This window comes from Balaenoptera musculus, chromosome 9 (assembly GCF_009873245.2).
Source record: "Balaenoptera musculus isolate JJ_BM4_2016_0621 chromosome 9, mBalMus1.pri.v3, whole genome shotgun sequence".
Classification (NCBI taxonomy): Eukaryota; Metazoa; Chordata; class Mammalia; order Artiodactyla; family Balaenopteridae; genus Balaenoptera; species Balaenoptera musculus.
Genome location: NC_045793.1, coordinates 56066446 through 56081207, shown reverse-complemented (window position 1 = coordinate 56081207; position 14762 = coordinate 56066446). Strand labels below are relative to the sequence as shown.

At 38.7% G+C, this 14762-nt stretch overlaps 1 protein-coding gene across 2 annotated transcripts in view; it reads right to left on the bottom strand.

Moving 5' to 3' along the window:
- CDK14 (cyclin dependent kinase 14) overlaps positions 1–14762 on the bottom strand; it is a 567294-nt gene that overhangs the window by 77797 nt on the left and 474735 nt on the right. For both annotated transcript variants that reach the window (XM_036862811.1, XM_036862812.1), the window contains 2 exons: positions 12225–12364; positions 6633–6776 (listed from right to left, as the gene is read on the bottom strand). In XM_036862811.1, the coding sequence (XP_036718706.1) occupies positions 6661–6776; positions 12225–12364 (256 nt within the window). In that variant the 3' untranslated portion in view covers positions 6633–6660. The remainder of the gene's footprint in view (positions 1–6632; positions 6777–12224; positions 12365–14762) is intronic.

Below are 14762 nucleotides of genomic sequence, written 5' to 3'. Positions count from 1 at the left end.
AAATGAAAAGGAAAAATAGAGCCCCTGAACTGATTATAATTACTTGTTATATGTGATTGTTAACTTCATAATAGTTCGGCCAAGCATTCTAATAGATATCTTGCTAGTAGACATATCACATCTTATGCCCACTATTTATAAGAAAGCTTCACTCATATTATGCTGCTGGCTAAATAGTCCCTAAGAAATTAATTTCGGTTTTAAAAAGACAGAAGATGCAAGTTGCAGTGCTATTCTCACCTCCCCCCACCACCGGCCCACCATCCTCAATTTGAAAGCTCATCTGACCTGGAAACATTGAATCTCAATAACATAGCCAATTTTCGAGCATCTGTGGGCTGATGAACCAATTTGTGGAGCATCAAACAAGTTTCTTCTCTTTTAGCCGTTTTGCTTTTGAAAACTCTGTCAGAGAGGGGTAAAGGAAAAGCAAGGACAAAACCCCCTATATTTTTAATGCAAAAAATATCACTCTGAATTCTTTGTTTTTAAGAAAAACACACTGAAATATTTAAAGGTAATAGAGCATCATGTGAGGAAAAACTGTGTATGTGCACACATTTTTGTGTCTGTGTGAGAAAGAGAGAGAGAGGGAGAAAGAGTGAATATGATAGAGCAAATGTAGTAAAATGCTAACATTTGGGGAAAGTGGACGGTGTGTATCAGCCATTCTTTGTACTACTCCTGCAACTTTTCTGTAAATCTGAAATTATGTCAATACAGAGAAAAATAGATACTTTAAAAAATGCACTCTGGATGAATGAATGAATGAATATATTAAACTTTCTTTTCATTCTGCTTTGTGACAATCCCAGGACATAATTAAGCAGATTAGATAGTAAAGGACTTAGTCTTTGGCGAACCCATTCACAGGGCTGGTGGACATGGTATGTGGGGTACAGATCAGAGGTGACTCAAAGGAAGGGAAGGGCAGAGAGGCAGAGAAGGGACAGGGAGAAGAGAAGAGTCTTCCTTAGCCCATTATTTTGCTAAGTAGTGGAGTTAGAGGAGGTAATAGACTCTCTAGGGCAGAGGGGAAGCTAAGGAAAGGGGGGTGGAGGTGGGGTGGGGAAACTAAACCACATTCCAGCCTTTTCTCAATCAAGTGTTCACAAAGGTAGTCTGCACGTGTATGGTTCGAAGCGCTGTCAAGTTCCTGAATAATAAATATTTCTTAATCTGCAGTAATGTAGAGGTAATGACAAAAACCAGGGATTCTTTCAAATAAAACCTGCGAGGAACACTAAGGTTTGTTTCCCCCTCTGCCTGTTGTTATTTCCACAACTACTGCTATCAACTACATGAGACAACAGAGATAATAAACAGAGATAAAACTGTAGTTTGACAGGAAAAAAATTTGCAGAGTCATGCAGAAAATAACAGTTCTACCAGGAGAAAAATCATAAATCTTTCTGCTACTGAAAGAAAACTAGATCCAACACTTGAATTTCTTATACTGTGGTAAGTACTAATGGGTGTTATCTCCTTTTGTGTCTACAGTTGAGAAGACGCAACATGGCTTAAAAAGACTGTTAGTCAAAAATATCACACATTGAGGACGTTGTTACTCCATTAAAACTGGAGTTTCCCTCTATACTTGTCTGATTTTTCCCTTGGTAGTGTACAGGCCAGGCAAGTGCCTTCCATCTATACTGCTTGCTTTCCTAGAAGCTTCAGAGACTGCTAAGCCCAGAGCCCTCTTCTGACCGGTTCCTTAAGGAAAGGCTGGCCACCCAGTTCACAGCTCAGCTGACTGAACCCACCCAAGAGCCTTACTCAAAGCCTTGCTCTCTCTCCATGATGATGGCCACACCAATCAGAGCTGCTCTGGAGGAGGGTCTGAATCTGAAGAAAAGAGCTCGGCTATAGACTGCCCCAGGAATAGAGGCACAAGAGAAGCGATGATAAGCAGGATTCATGAATAAGCAGAAACAAGTCAGCAGAAGCCACGAGATGAAGAGCAGATAAAAGTACTGTTAGTCAATGCAGGGACAGAAGAGGTCACAGCATGACGGAGAGCAAGAGGGGGCTGTTTCTCCAGGGACAGGTACCAGAGTTGAGATGGCGGTTGAGTTTGACGGCAGACAAACCAAAGCTCCTGTGGACCCTGACGGACATTCAGGATTTGTGAGGCCTGCCTGTGCAGCTTTAAGAAGTCTAAGGACTGTCCACCTGTTCTTCCTTACTTCCCTGAGCAATCTCAACAAAGACCACCATCCCTGAGGACACCGCACCATGTTTCCTTCCCCCGAGAGATCCCCACACCCGCTTCCTCGTGATGTCTCCCGTCCCTGTGGCACAGCGCTTTCTGTCGCTCTCAGTCATCCGTCTCTGTCCTCTCACTTTGCCACCTGCCTCTTTCCTCACTTGAGTGTCTCTCTTCCGCAAACGTTTTGGGCTTCTCTGAAGTGGCTGTGTTCTAGAACTGAAATATATTTTTACTGATTGAATTCAGTTCAACTTTCCTGATTCCTCAAAGGCAGTCAGGAGAAACGCTCTTCACTGGTGCTGCCCAGTAGAACGTTCTGTGATGCTGGAAAGGTCCTTGCCCTGCCCTGTCCCTATGGTGGCCACTAGTCACGGTGGGTAATGAGCACTTGAAATGTGGTACTGCTACTGGGGGAACAAGGTTGTAATTTAGTTTAATTTTAATTAATTAAAAATGAACTTAAAATAGCTACACGTGGCTAGTGGTTACCCTGTTGGACAGCACAACTTTATATTAATCTTCCTTATAAAAAAGGGAAGGGAAAGGAAGGGATGGCTTTTCCTATTTTGTCTTTATCCAGTCCTGGCCCAAATAAGTTGATTATTTTACTTCATAAATGTACAATTCTTAAATAGTTACCGAACAGGTCATAATATGTGGTTCAAAGGTTACCTACATCAACATCCTTTGGGGTTCTTTAAAATGCAGAAGACCCCAGGAACCTGGATTTTTAAAAACTCACCAGGGGTTTTGGCACTGCCCCCCATTTCCCCAGGGTGTGTGAACACCTCTCTAATGAACATTCAGTTAGCGATGCCAGAGAGTCTTAAGCACCAATGAATTATATTCTGCCTGGAGTTCGGTTTTTTAAAAAATCTTTCTCTTATTTAATTAAAATTCTTGAGCAATTTATGCATCCTACTGTTTACCTGGCAGCCTACTTTTAGGAAATTATTGCTTGATGACTGAGTCAAACAGAAAGAGTCTACCACATTTCTTTTTCATTTTCATATAATACTTAAATAACATTGATTAGCAAAGATAATATACTAGAAAGCAAGGAGAGGGGTCACCAAAATATGCATGCAGTTAACTTCTTGCACTTGAACCAAATACAGTTTTCTCATGCACCAGACAGATATTTCTATATTTATTATGAATTTAATAGGGTTTGAAGACCAATTGATTCATTGAAAAGAGATGTTCCATAATGAGCATATACCATTTCAGGAAAATTATAAAACATCTGTCTAAAAGATTAGAGGCCATTCTTATCCCCTGTATTCAGCAAAAGCAGAGCAGACAAGAGTGACTGTGCACTTCCTGTCTCAATTTAGAATAACTGGAAAATTAAGCTCAGCCTGGGGGTGTATTCGGTATCACTGTGCACAAATGTAAGTGATACTAATGGATGTGATATTCAATATAGTTTCCGGTCTTTCCCTTGGGGAAAATTTGTACGCGTATTTAAGGCTCTCTCAGACTTTAGGAAAGTCCTATCCTTTAATGCTGATAAAAAGGGTGGGGACAATCTATGCAATCTGTAGTCTATTCATATCTTTAGAGGATAACAAACTGTAGGAAGCACAGTATCTTGATCATCCATTGGCTCCATTTTTAAACTTAGGTGCATGTGGTTTTCTTTTCGTTTCATTTGGTTACAAGACTCTGAAACCAAAATTGCTTTCTGCTGCAAAGAAAAATGCTTCTCATTAGCTTTTCCAGTAAGGCCAGTTTATGCAAATCCAGGATTATTAACTAAATAACTGAAGTGACCTTAGTATATACAAGTTTAGAAACAATTTGGCATTGTGGTATAAGAGAAAACTTAGGACTTGAAACGCTCCTCTCTACTCAGTCCTCCATCATTTCAAAACCAGAAGCGATACAATGCATTTTCCACATTTACCACATTTACCTCCCCAGAGAGAGATAGTTAAAATGCTAGATTACAGTCTTAGCCTCTCTGAGCCCTCAACCTCTTCCCCCTTCCTCTCCTTCCCAATCTCTCTGGGCTTTACAAAGAACTGGAGCATTTGAGGAAAATTTAAGATGCCTCAGCCTGCTCTAAACTGTTAATTAATTCATCAACAACAAAATCAAAATCTAGGGAATTACATATTTTCTTTATGAATACCCTTATTTATGTAGACTTTTGGCTCTATAATGTCTACAACATAGACACTGGTATTCAGCTATTGATTAGAATCAGCTCCACTGTGCAGGATGTATTAGGCCAATATATATAGGCTATGCTATTTAATCTCTAAGATGAACCCATTTGATTAAAAGAAAACCCTACAAAGGTGAAAAATTAAAATGATTTCCTTTTTTGCTGACTGACAGAAAACTCTTAAAATCCAGCTTCCATGCAGCTTTTCTGAGAAAAAGAAATTTAGATGTTTCCTTAATATAATGTTGAATCAAACTGAAGTATCTGGATTTTGAAGAAAACAACAAAGGCAATAATAATATTAAAGCTTTAAAAGTTGATGTGAAAAAGACAAAATTCACAGAGAACATATTTCTAGTATTATTAGATAATTCTAGAGGAAGAGGTTCTAGATAATACCCTTGAATCTAGTTTCAAAAACATACTACAAAGAAAAAACATCTTTGTAAAGGCTTTTGAATACTGATGACTGCAGTTCCAAGCAGCTCTTTAAAATCTCTTTTCACTTAGCAGTTTTTGAGACCTTATGGGCAATGCTTCTATCCAGTGAGCCTGATTTGATTTACACGGAAAAGCTGACCTGAAACACATTCTAGCAGTTTTGACTGGCCAGGCTCAGGTCAGAGAGATCTCAAAAGAGCAGAGAAGAAAGGACACAGCCCTGCGATGGAAATTCAAGCTTGCTTGTGTGTATGTGTGTATAAGGCAGCAGCACAAATAAAGTCCAATTTTTGCTTTGTTCTACTGAATTGGCTAAGGGTTTTATAAAGTCAGGGGCTCTCATTATGGTAATGCAGGTTAAATACTTTCAATAGCATCTGCTGCAACCCTCAGGAATTAAAACCATTTTCAGAACCAGGAGGTAACTGGTCAAAAACTCAGCCCCACTCTTTGTCTGACCAGTTGAAGTGAGAGTACAAATGCTACTGGGTGTATAAAGTTGTGCTTCTGGGTAACTTTTTATCCAATAGGGAGAAATAACCAGAAGAATGAAGAATCTTACGTATGAAATGGCAAGTCTACTAGTAACATTTCCTGACTGGCATTTATAGACCAAATTTTATCAATCTGGGAATCTTTTCTCCAATCATTCATAAATCACCACCATACTCCTGAAAGGCCAAAATGGACCTCCACATTGAGCGTACACAAAAGCTAAGTCCAAATGTATTGACTAATCACCCACAAGACAATGTGGACATTTAATGCACTGACAGTTCAGTCTGTTAACATATTTCACATTAAGAGAGAGAGGAAGGAAGAGGAGCCCTTGCGATGCTGTCTGTATTTTTCAATTCACTGGAACATTTAATTCCTGAACAGCCACACAAGCAAGTAACAATATGGGCTAGCAAATAAAAAAGCCTTCCCCACAAAAAAGCTGGTTCTCTATTTGCTTCAGAGTTATGTTGCATTAAACGAAGAGATATATATATATAGGCGTAAACTTCCAAAAAACCCAGACATTTCCAACTGGCACTAAAGACACAGCCTTTTCAGAAGTTGCCATCTTATGCTTGTTTCTGTAAAGCCTGTGTGATGACTGGGACAGGCCGACATGCTCACAGACTACCTCGTTTAGGTTCTGCTTTCCATCTGCAGAATAGCAGAGGTCAAAGAATCGAATAGGAAAAAAAAAAATAAATGCTCCACCACAATAAGGTCTGTACTAGGGGCCACCCAGGAATCAGAAATGGGTGAAGTGGCTCAAATGGCCACTAAGCTAAACTAGGGAGCCCATGTCCTTTCCAAAGGAGGCAGCCACAGTTCAGTTACATACACAAACTTCTGGCAGGAATGTGAGTTTAGCGTTGCCAGAGCTGCTGATTTCTCGAGAAAAGCCGGAAACCCAGACTTGGTGTAAAATCTCCTCATTTTAAAATGAGAGCAACCAAGGAAAAAAATTGTGTGGGCCACACGAAGCAGGTCTGTGGCTTAGATATCCTCCGAGGTTAACCATTTTCTAACCTCTGTGAAGGATGGGTGAGTAGTGAAATGATTTGCTTATGACTAAAATGGTTTGCTTATGACTACATAAATAAAGGACCATTTTGGTTAGACGCCAGCAAGTGCCTAAAAATACAGAAATGACTGACAGCACTCTGCCTCACTAGAATCTGTAATGAATGCCATAACAAACGTAAGAGATTCATAAGATACTTAGGAAAAAATAAGTCTGAAATATTTCATTTGCAAGATTGACTCAATGTCTTTTCACAATTACTTTCCAAGTAAAGTCGGTCATCTTACCTGTGCTCTCTCGAGAATGCTGTGCGCCTCAGTGCTTGCTATTTGATAGACTTTTGCCATAACTATTGTTTTTCCCAAAGGCCCGCATACTTTCTCCAGCTTCTGGTTGCAATCTTACATTTGGGACGGTAAAAATAGAAGACACTGTGGACAGAATGAAAAGTTTTCATTTACATATTTATAGGTGTATTTAGAGTCTTTTCTTTCAAAATTGGAGGCTGAGATGCAATGCTGGATGTCCAGCACATAAAAACATCATGGTATGCGTTGGTCTTTGAAATGTCAAGTCGTCACAGCCACACACACACACACACACACACACACACACACTCACACAGATTTACACACACATATGACAGGATAGTCTGCCTTCCCCTCCACACCACAGCTCAGCTGATCTCTCATATTTCTCTGATCTCGAACAATAAGCTTGAATTTGGAAACAACATATTTTGCCCTTTCTTTGTGCATTCTTTCATTCATTCTTTGAAGACATATTTATTGAGCCCCACACTGTTCTAGGTTTTCAGAATCCTGTAGTGTATCAATCAGAATGAAAAGAAACCCTGGTGTTTGTAGATTCCACTTAGGGGAGACAGATGATAAACACTCAGACAAATATATCAACTAGTTGTAAATGTTGTGAAGAATAATAAAGCAGGAAGAGAAACAGGAAGTGCCGGGGTGGAAGCAGGTCAGTGAAGGCTTCCCAGGTAAAGGTACCTTTGAGCAGAGACCCAAAAAGGTGAGAGGACAAGTCATGCATATATCTAGAGGAAGAGCAAGGATGAACTGAAGAAAGAAGAAACAGCAAAGCCTCTCTAAGGAGCAAGAGGAGGAGCAGGCAAAACAGTTAGACGGCTATTGTAAAAATACAGGTGAAAGAAGACGGTGAGTGACGTGGGGCAGTGATGGCAGTGGAGAAGTGAGGATGATGGTCTATTGATCTATTTTGAAGGTAGCACCAACAGGGTCTACAGAAGAACTGGGTTTGGGTATGACAAAAGAAGAGGAGTCAAGGGTAACTTCCAACAACTGGAAGAATGACATTGCCATTTATTAACAAGGCGAAGACTACAAAATGAGCGAGTCTAGGGGAAAAGACAAGGAGTTCAGTTCTGGTAATATGAAGTTGGAAATGCCTACTAGATGTCCAAATGGAGATGTTAAGTAGTCAGCTGGTATATGCAAGTCTGGAGTCAGGGAAGATGGGACTGGAGATTGAAATTTGGAAGCTGTCAGTGTACACAGATGATATCTAAATCATGAGATTAAATGAGATCATCTAGGCTCTAGGGAGCGTATGCAGATAGGAAGATCTGAGGATTGAGCCCCAGGGCGCTCTAAGAGTGAGAGGTCTGGCAGATGAGAAACCTGCAAAGGAGTATGAAAAGGAATGTTTAGGGAGGCAAAAGGAAAATGTCCTGTCCTGGAATCCAAGTGAAGGAAATGTTACTACGAGGAGACAGTGGTCAATTGTGTTGAATTATGCTGATGGATCAAGATGAGGGCTGGGGAAAGACCAATGGATAGAGACTAAAACCAGCAGTTGTGGAATCTTGGGTATAAAAACTCGGCTCAAAAGGATTCAAGAGAGGATGGAAGTCTAGGAACTAGAGCAGCAAATATGTTTGAACAGGGTGTGTTTTCTTTTTAAAAAGATGGCATGGAGCTCCATTAATGGCATAATGTTGCTTTAGGATAATATATAGGACATATATAGGAATAAGTAGGAAACCCTACCAACATTAGAGCTGAAAGGTCCTTAGGGATCACTGTGTCTCTATATGAGAAATTGGGAACCCACAGAGACTAAGGCACTTCTCCAACGTTGCCCAGCTAGTTAACAGCGGAGCTGAAGCTGGAATCCAGGTGGTCTGATTCCCAGTTCAGTGCTCTTTACACTGCACCAATTTGTTGGCCTTCTTTTACTGCAGATCTGAGTTTTGTGGATTAGCAAATGAATGTAATAAAATCAAGGACTCTACGCTATGAAGTGTATTTTGTTCATTTACTTTGACAAGGGTGGTTCAGCTTCAATAATTTATGTAACTTGATAGTATACACAGGAGAATGCCCTTTGGTGTATTTGGGGAAAGTAATGAATTTCTTCTAAATCAGCCCTCCATTTACTTCCCTGCAATTAAATCTTTGTGAAGAAGTGGGGCAAGGCTGTTCGGGTTTTGGGATAGAGGGAGAATGACGGGGTGCCACTAGAATTAGCCAGCTTTAACCGCCAGATCTCCAGGTAACTGTACCATAATTCTTGCTTGATGAATTTATAATTCCTGCTTCAGTGGCACACTAATACATTGCTTCTAAATTTTGGCATTTTGTAAACTGGTGAGGTTTTAAGGACTAGTACAATTAAGAAAGATATTATATTGTTATATGTTCTTCCAAAGCAAATAACAGTCTGGCATCAGCATACAACTTCATTTTTATAAGAATTCATGGAATGACTGCAGTGCTCTGTGTAACCAAGGTTCTAATAACACTTGATACTCTTCTCAAAAGGTCTGATATATTAAAGTAGGCCAAGAAGACTGGAGCCCACTTTGAACTTACTTTTGTTACAATCTTCTCCTTTTAACCTGGGTTTGCTTTCCGCTTGCATAAGAGTTTTCCCTTTGCGGGCATTCTTTAAAAAAAAAAAATGCCATGACCCATCTTTAAGAATGTGACTGCTATGGACTTAATTGTGTCCCTCCAAAATTCATATGCTGAAGCCTTAACCCCCCATGTGATAGTTTTTGGAGATGAGGCCTTTAGGTAGTATTTAGGGCTAGATGAAGTCATGAAGGTGAGGCCCTTAGGATGAGATTAGTGGCTTTATATGAAAAAAAAGAGAGAGAGAGAGAGAAAGAGGGAGAGAGAGGTGTCACTGTTTCTCTCTCTCTGCCATGTGAAGATACAGGGAGGTGGCTGTCTCGTCAGGAAACTTGATTTTGCCCACACCTTGATCTTGGACTTCCCAGCCTTCAGAACTGTGAGAAGTAAATGTTTGTTGTTTAAGCCCCGGTCTAAGTTATTTTGTTATTGCATCCTGAATAGACTACATATTAATGTGAGGCTCCTAAAACTGATTAATAGAAACCATGACTTGGTTGATAAGACAATCCATTTATTGGTTCTGCAACACTTCTTTTCAGATGGATCTCTTTCCAAATCTCCTTGAAAAGGAAGCATATGAGGATACTGGCACTGCTGCTGCTGCTGCCATTTGCCAGGTGGTGAACTTTTACAAGACTCCACACTAATGTAAAATTTAATTTTAAGAATTTCAAGAACTTTTAAATATAGTCTGCAGAATATTAACCTAGGTAACAGAGTCACCAAAACCAGTCATTTCACTTAAAAGAACTAGTTCCCAAACTCTCCAAAGCCTAGGAATTCTTTGTTTTGTAAACATGTTTACAAGGACTACCATGTTGTTCGAAATGGAAATGACTGTGGTATTTAATACTGGGATTGTCCTTTCTTGCGACTGGATTTATGCTTCATAATGATTATCTACTAGACACAGAAATAGCATTTCTGTAACTCAAAATTGTTACCGGAGGCATTTAGCAGAATCTTGCTTTAAAAATATAATGATTTTTCATCTTTATTCTCCCCCCTTCAAAAGGTTTCACTGCTCCTGATGTTTAACGTTATGCAAAGACGTGTTTCTGCCAATGAATATCGCCTTATGGTTATGCTTCTGCAAATAGCCTGCTGTGAGCTGATAAAGGGATTAATGCAGCCAAAATTCTTAATCTGTGAAATTACAAATTAAATTCTCATATTAAAAATACCACCCTGAGGTATTTTTTGTGGTTTTAATTCCCCTCTGGTGTTCTGCATACATTGTGCTTGTTAATGACAGGGACAAGGCTGTCTCCATTGGCAGCCTGCTGCCGAGTGATAATGTGTAGGCATTTACTTACTGATAGAAACTGGATTTAACCACTGGCTGATAAACTAAGTGCCAAGTGCGTAATAAGTCCATATTAACAGAAAAGTACTACTACAGAATTCAGAATTCATAGACCATCAAAATCCTGGCTTAAACTCAATCATCAAGTCAGATGGGATTGAGATGTCACCAAGGAGGAGTGATATCAAGTTGCAAGTTATACTGAATGGGAAAACAAACCATATGTTTGAGTTTGACGAGCAATAAACTAATGAGTCCACTGGCATCATTTTTTTTTTTTCAGTATGGGAAGATGTGTTACCAATTCATTATTTTTCTATAGGGATTTCGTCTTTAATTTTTTTTTTAATGGGGATAGCTGTAGTAATGGTCAGTGGGTAGACTTTCAGAAAGGAAGTAGGGCAGAATATGGGATAAATATGGGCTTGGAATATATGAAATACTGAAGAAGATTTCAAAGCATGGGGGAGTAGTGGATTAATATATCTATAGCTACTTTAGAGTAAAAAAAAAGTAATTAGAATTAAATATGAGGTATCAGAAAAGATTTAGGGTAGGAATACGCAAGAGTTGTTACTTGGGACTTAGTTCCAAAATAAAAGGTTATTGTTGTCGAGGAGACTCCAATGCTATCATGGGGGGAAAAAAGTCTGAGAGAATAAAGAAAAAATTTTATGTATGTCTATGGTAAGTGATGTGTACACAAGGATTAAAAATGATATTATAATATCCATCCATATATGCAGTATATTAATTTTTAAGGCAAAAAGAAAACAGTATGAGGAGAAATATCTTTCACTGGCATTTGGAAAGAATGTATCACCATTGAACAAAAGTGTTCTTACTGCAATAGTGCTTTGCAAAATTTCACAAGAATTTTGTTTCACACTTTGGAAGAAAGATGAGATCCTCCCAGTCATAAATCCTCCCCCAAATATTTAAAATGTAATTGAAAAAGGCTGTGTAAATATGAACACTTTTGTAAAAACAAAACAAAAACCCACCCAGGAATGTGTTTTGTTTTAAGAGATCCAGAGAAGAGCTCTGTATGAATACCAACAGCATCTGTAGTTAAAATGAATTACATGTCTTCAGTTCTTACATGTCAATTCAGCGCATTAGCCAATTGCCAACTCTGTTCGTCAGCTCACTGCATAGCAGCCCTTTTTAAGGTTATTGTTACAACCAAGATTGTCTCTGAGAATCAAACAGAAATGAATCATTTCTACTCTGTGTACTGCAGCCCGCTAAAAAATACTATATGCATAAGGCACTAAATATGTAAATCATATTTTCCTTTTCCTTTATGACTGCTCAGATCATTTTTTTGGACACACACATAATCAAATACAAAGACATGCAGCTGCTGACTGCAGAGCAGAGATAGCAAAAAAGGAATCCATTTTCTTCCTGTGTCTGGTAAGCTAGCAATTGAATGGCAGGATTCCACTAAATATATACACACACTACCCCCCTCCCCCCATTCTCTCTCTCTCTCTCTATACACACACACACACACACACACACAGGTGTACAGGCAATGCATATACAAACATACATAATATTAGAGAGATGCACATATAAACATGTGAACCTCTCTACATGTGTGTTACACATAGATGCTAAAATCATGTCCCTGCTTCGATTGGATGTTTCGAATTTGTCATACTCACTATCAGTCAGTTCCCATAGCCGTGGGGGCAGGTCACTAAAATACTCGTGGCTCAAGGCGGCCTGTGCTGATAGTCTGTTCTTTGGGGAACACTGTAGGAGTTTGGAGGCCAGATCCTCTGCATGATTCACATAGCTGAGCCTGAAAACAAAAGCAAAAAAGAGAGAAATCAGAAGAAACAAGAAAATCCCCTAAGTAAGACATAAGGCTCACTTAATTTTTCAGTATTTATTTATTCCTGGCTAAGAAAACAAGTTAAATTGCCTGCTGAAAATAAAAAGAAGCAGAATTCACATTAGTTCCTAGAGTATCCGTTACTGTAAACCAGCTTTTACTCTCGCTTTCCTCATTGATGTAACATATTTTACTATAAGCAAAGGATTGATATTTTCAGGATAGAATTAGGTTCCAAGGTAGAAAATTTCAGAAGATAATTTATCAAATAGTTGCCAGAATTTGTTCATAGAATATAGGTACTGCATACACATCTGGATACATTTACAGGAAAATTAATACAAAATAACCAGGAGAATTAAAATAAATCTACTATTAAATTCTCTAGTTACTGAAGTTACTTTTTCCTTTAAGAATTTACATTTTCTTACATTGAACAAAAAATTATTGGAATAAGTACCCTTTCAAATATTAACAATCATAATATTAACATGCAGGTTAACAAAGGGGATAGGCTTAGACCATATGGGACTGAATCAATTCAAGATGACCTTTAAAACGACAGTAGAGAGAAAATATGTGTCTCAAGATTACCAAAAAAGCAGAGGAGTAAAATCTTCCATGTGGTACTACTTTCAAATGGGTAGCAGACCACACTGTTCAGCCCAGCCTTGTTTTCCATGGAATCTCTATTTCACTGCTCAGAGCAATCAAACCCAAATAGTTAACATAAAAATGATAATTAAAGTCTTCCTAATAATGATTATCATTTATGAGTAGGTGAACATGTGTCAAGCGCTCTCCTAGGCGCTTTTCACACACTCTCCTATTTACTATTCAGACAAGATAACTCTGTTTCCGTCTAACAGCAGGGGGAGCTAAGTGGAAGTCAGAGAAGGTAATGGTTTGCTCAATTAGCAGGTTGAGTAGATTCAAACCCACCCAGAACTAGTTGACTCTTAAAGTGGTTTTGCATGTGCCAAGCTCTCAGATCATTCCTAAAGGCTTTTACCCACAGATTCCTGAGTTTCTACAAGATGAAGTAAGTACAGTGACTCTTAAGCAGCCAGAAGAATGTGAAGAAAAGTTGCACCTGCTAGTGGGTATTCTTTCAAAAGCCTTGAAGCTACAAAACAAGCCATTAGCCAGTAATCATCTTTCCTCCTGACCAACAATTCTCCCCCTTCCCCTCCTCAAGCAGCTCTTTAGCATTGATTTAAAATTGTTATGGTGTAGGGGGAGGGGGAGGGGGATGGATTGGGAGTGAGGAAGAGGAAGTAGGTCATGAATTTGGGCAGAGGAAGAAAAAGGGAGAAGAGCAAAGAAAAATATTACTCCAAAGATCCAATCTAAGAGACCTTCTCTCTAAATCTTCATAGGTGAAGGTCTCACTGATGGGTTCAGTGTTTGGCTGCTGTAATGGCTGTTTTTAAAAAAACTGATCAGTATCTTGGTTTTAAATGTCTCTACCTGGCAAAGAGAAATTTGTTTACAGGAAAAGGAGGCATTCTTAAAATTCTGTGTTTTTTTTTCTTCTTTCTTTCTTTTAATAGGGTCCAGGGCCATCCAAATTATTCCTTCCTCTTCCTAAGACTCTTTTGCTATTAAAATTTTTTCATTAGTATGTTTCTAAATATCAAATGCAAAGTTTGAGATAGGTAGACTTCATGGTAAAAACTGCACTTATATTGAACGTACAGTTTGTATGTAACCATGGTGAACAACACATTGGTATCTATTTTATACAGCTTTGATAAAACACAACGACAGTGCCAGACTGAGACTAGATCTGAGTTTTAGGCCTGACTCTGTTAAAGAGTGATGAACCACATTATGTCTGCAGTCCTTCCAGCTCCAACAAGCCATAAATCATCCTTGAAGCATGGTTTCACTATCTTGAAGAATTATAAATATTTAAAGTTGTATCTGATTTTGCAATCGACTGTTGATCACATTTAGATTTAACGCATATAGACCTAAATATAAGGAATTAACCAAGAAGACATTTCCCCTCCCCCAAACTGACTAAACTTGTTAATAAAGTCAATAAAATAATCAAATGCTTATTTGTGCTATCTGGTTTATACATAAACATCTGAATTATCACAGAAAATTTTAATTTAGAAAGTTTGCTATATCCTCACTTGTATTTCAAGAACCACTTTTATTCCAACTCTCCACATGCATTTTCAACATCAGAATCTTCATCATTACCAGAACCACTTTTTGAGTCCATCTAAGTGGTCTGAGATATGATACTTCTGGGATACCTTATTTGGAAGTTTTATCCCAAGCCATAAGTTCACCTTATCAGAATGTTAGAATGATTGTGGTTGTTTTCAGTCTCCCATTGTGATGGTAGATT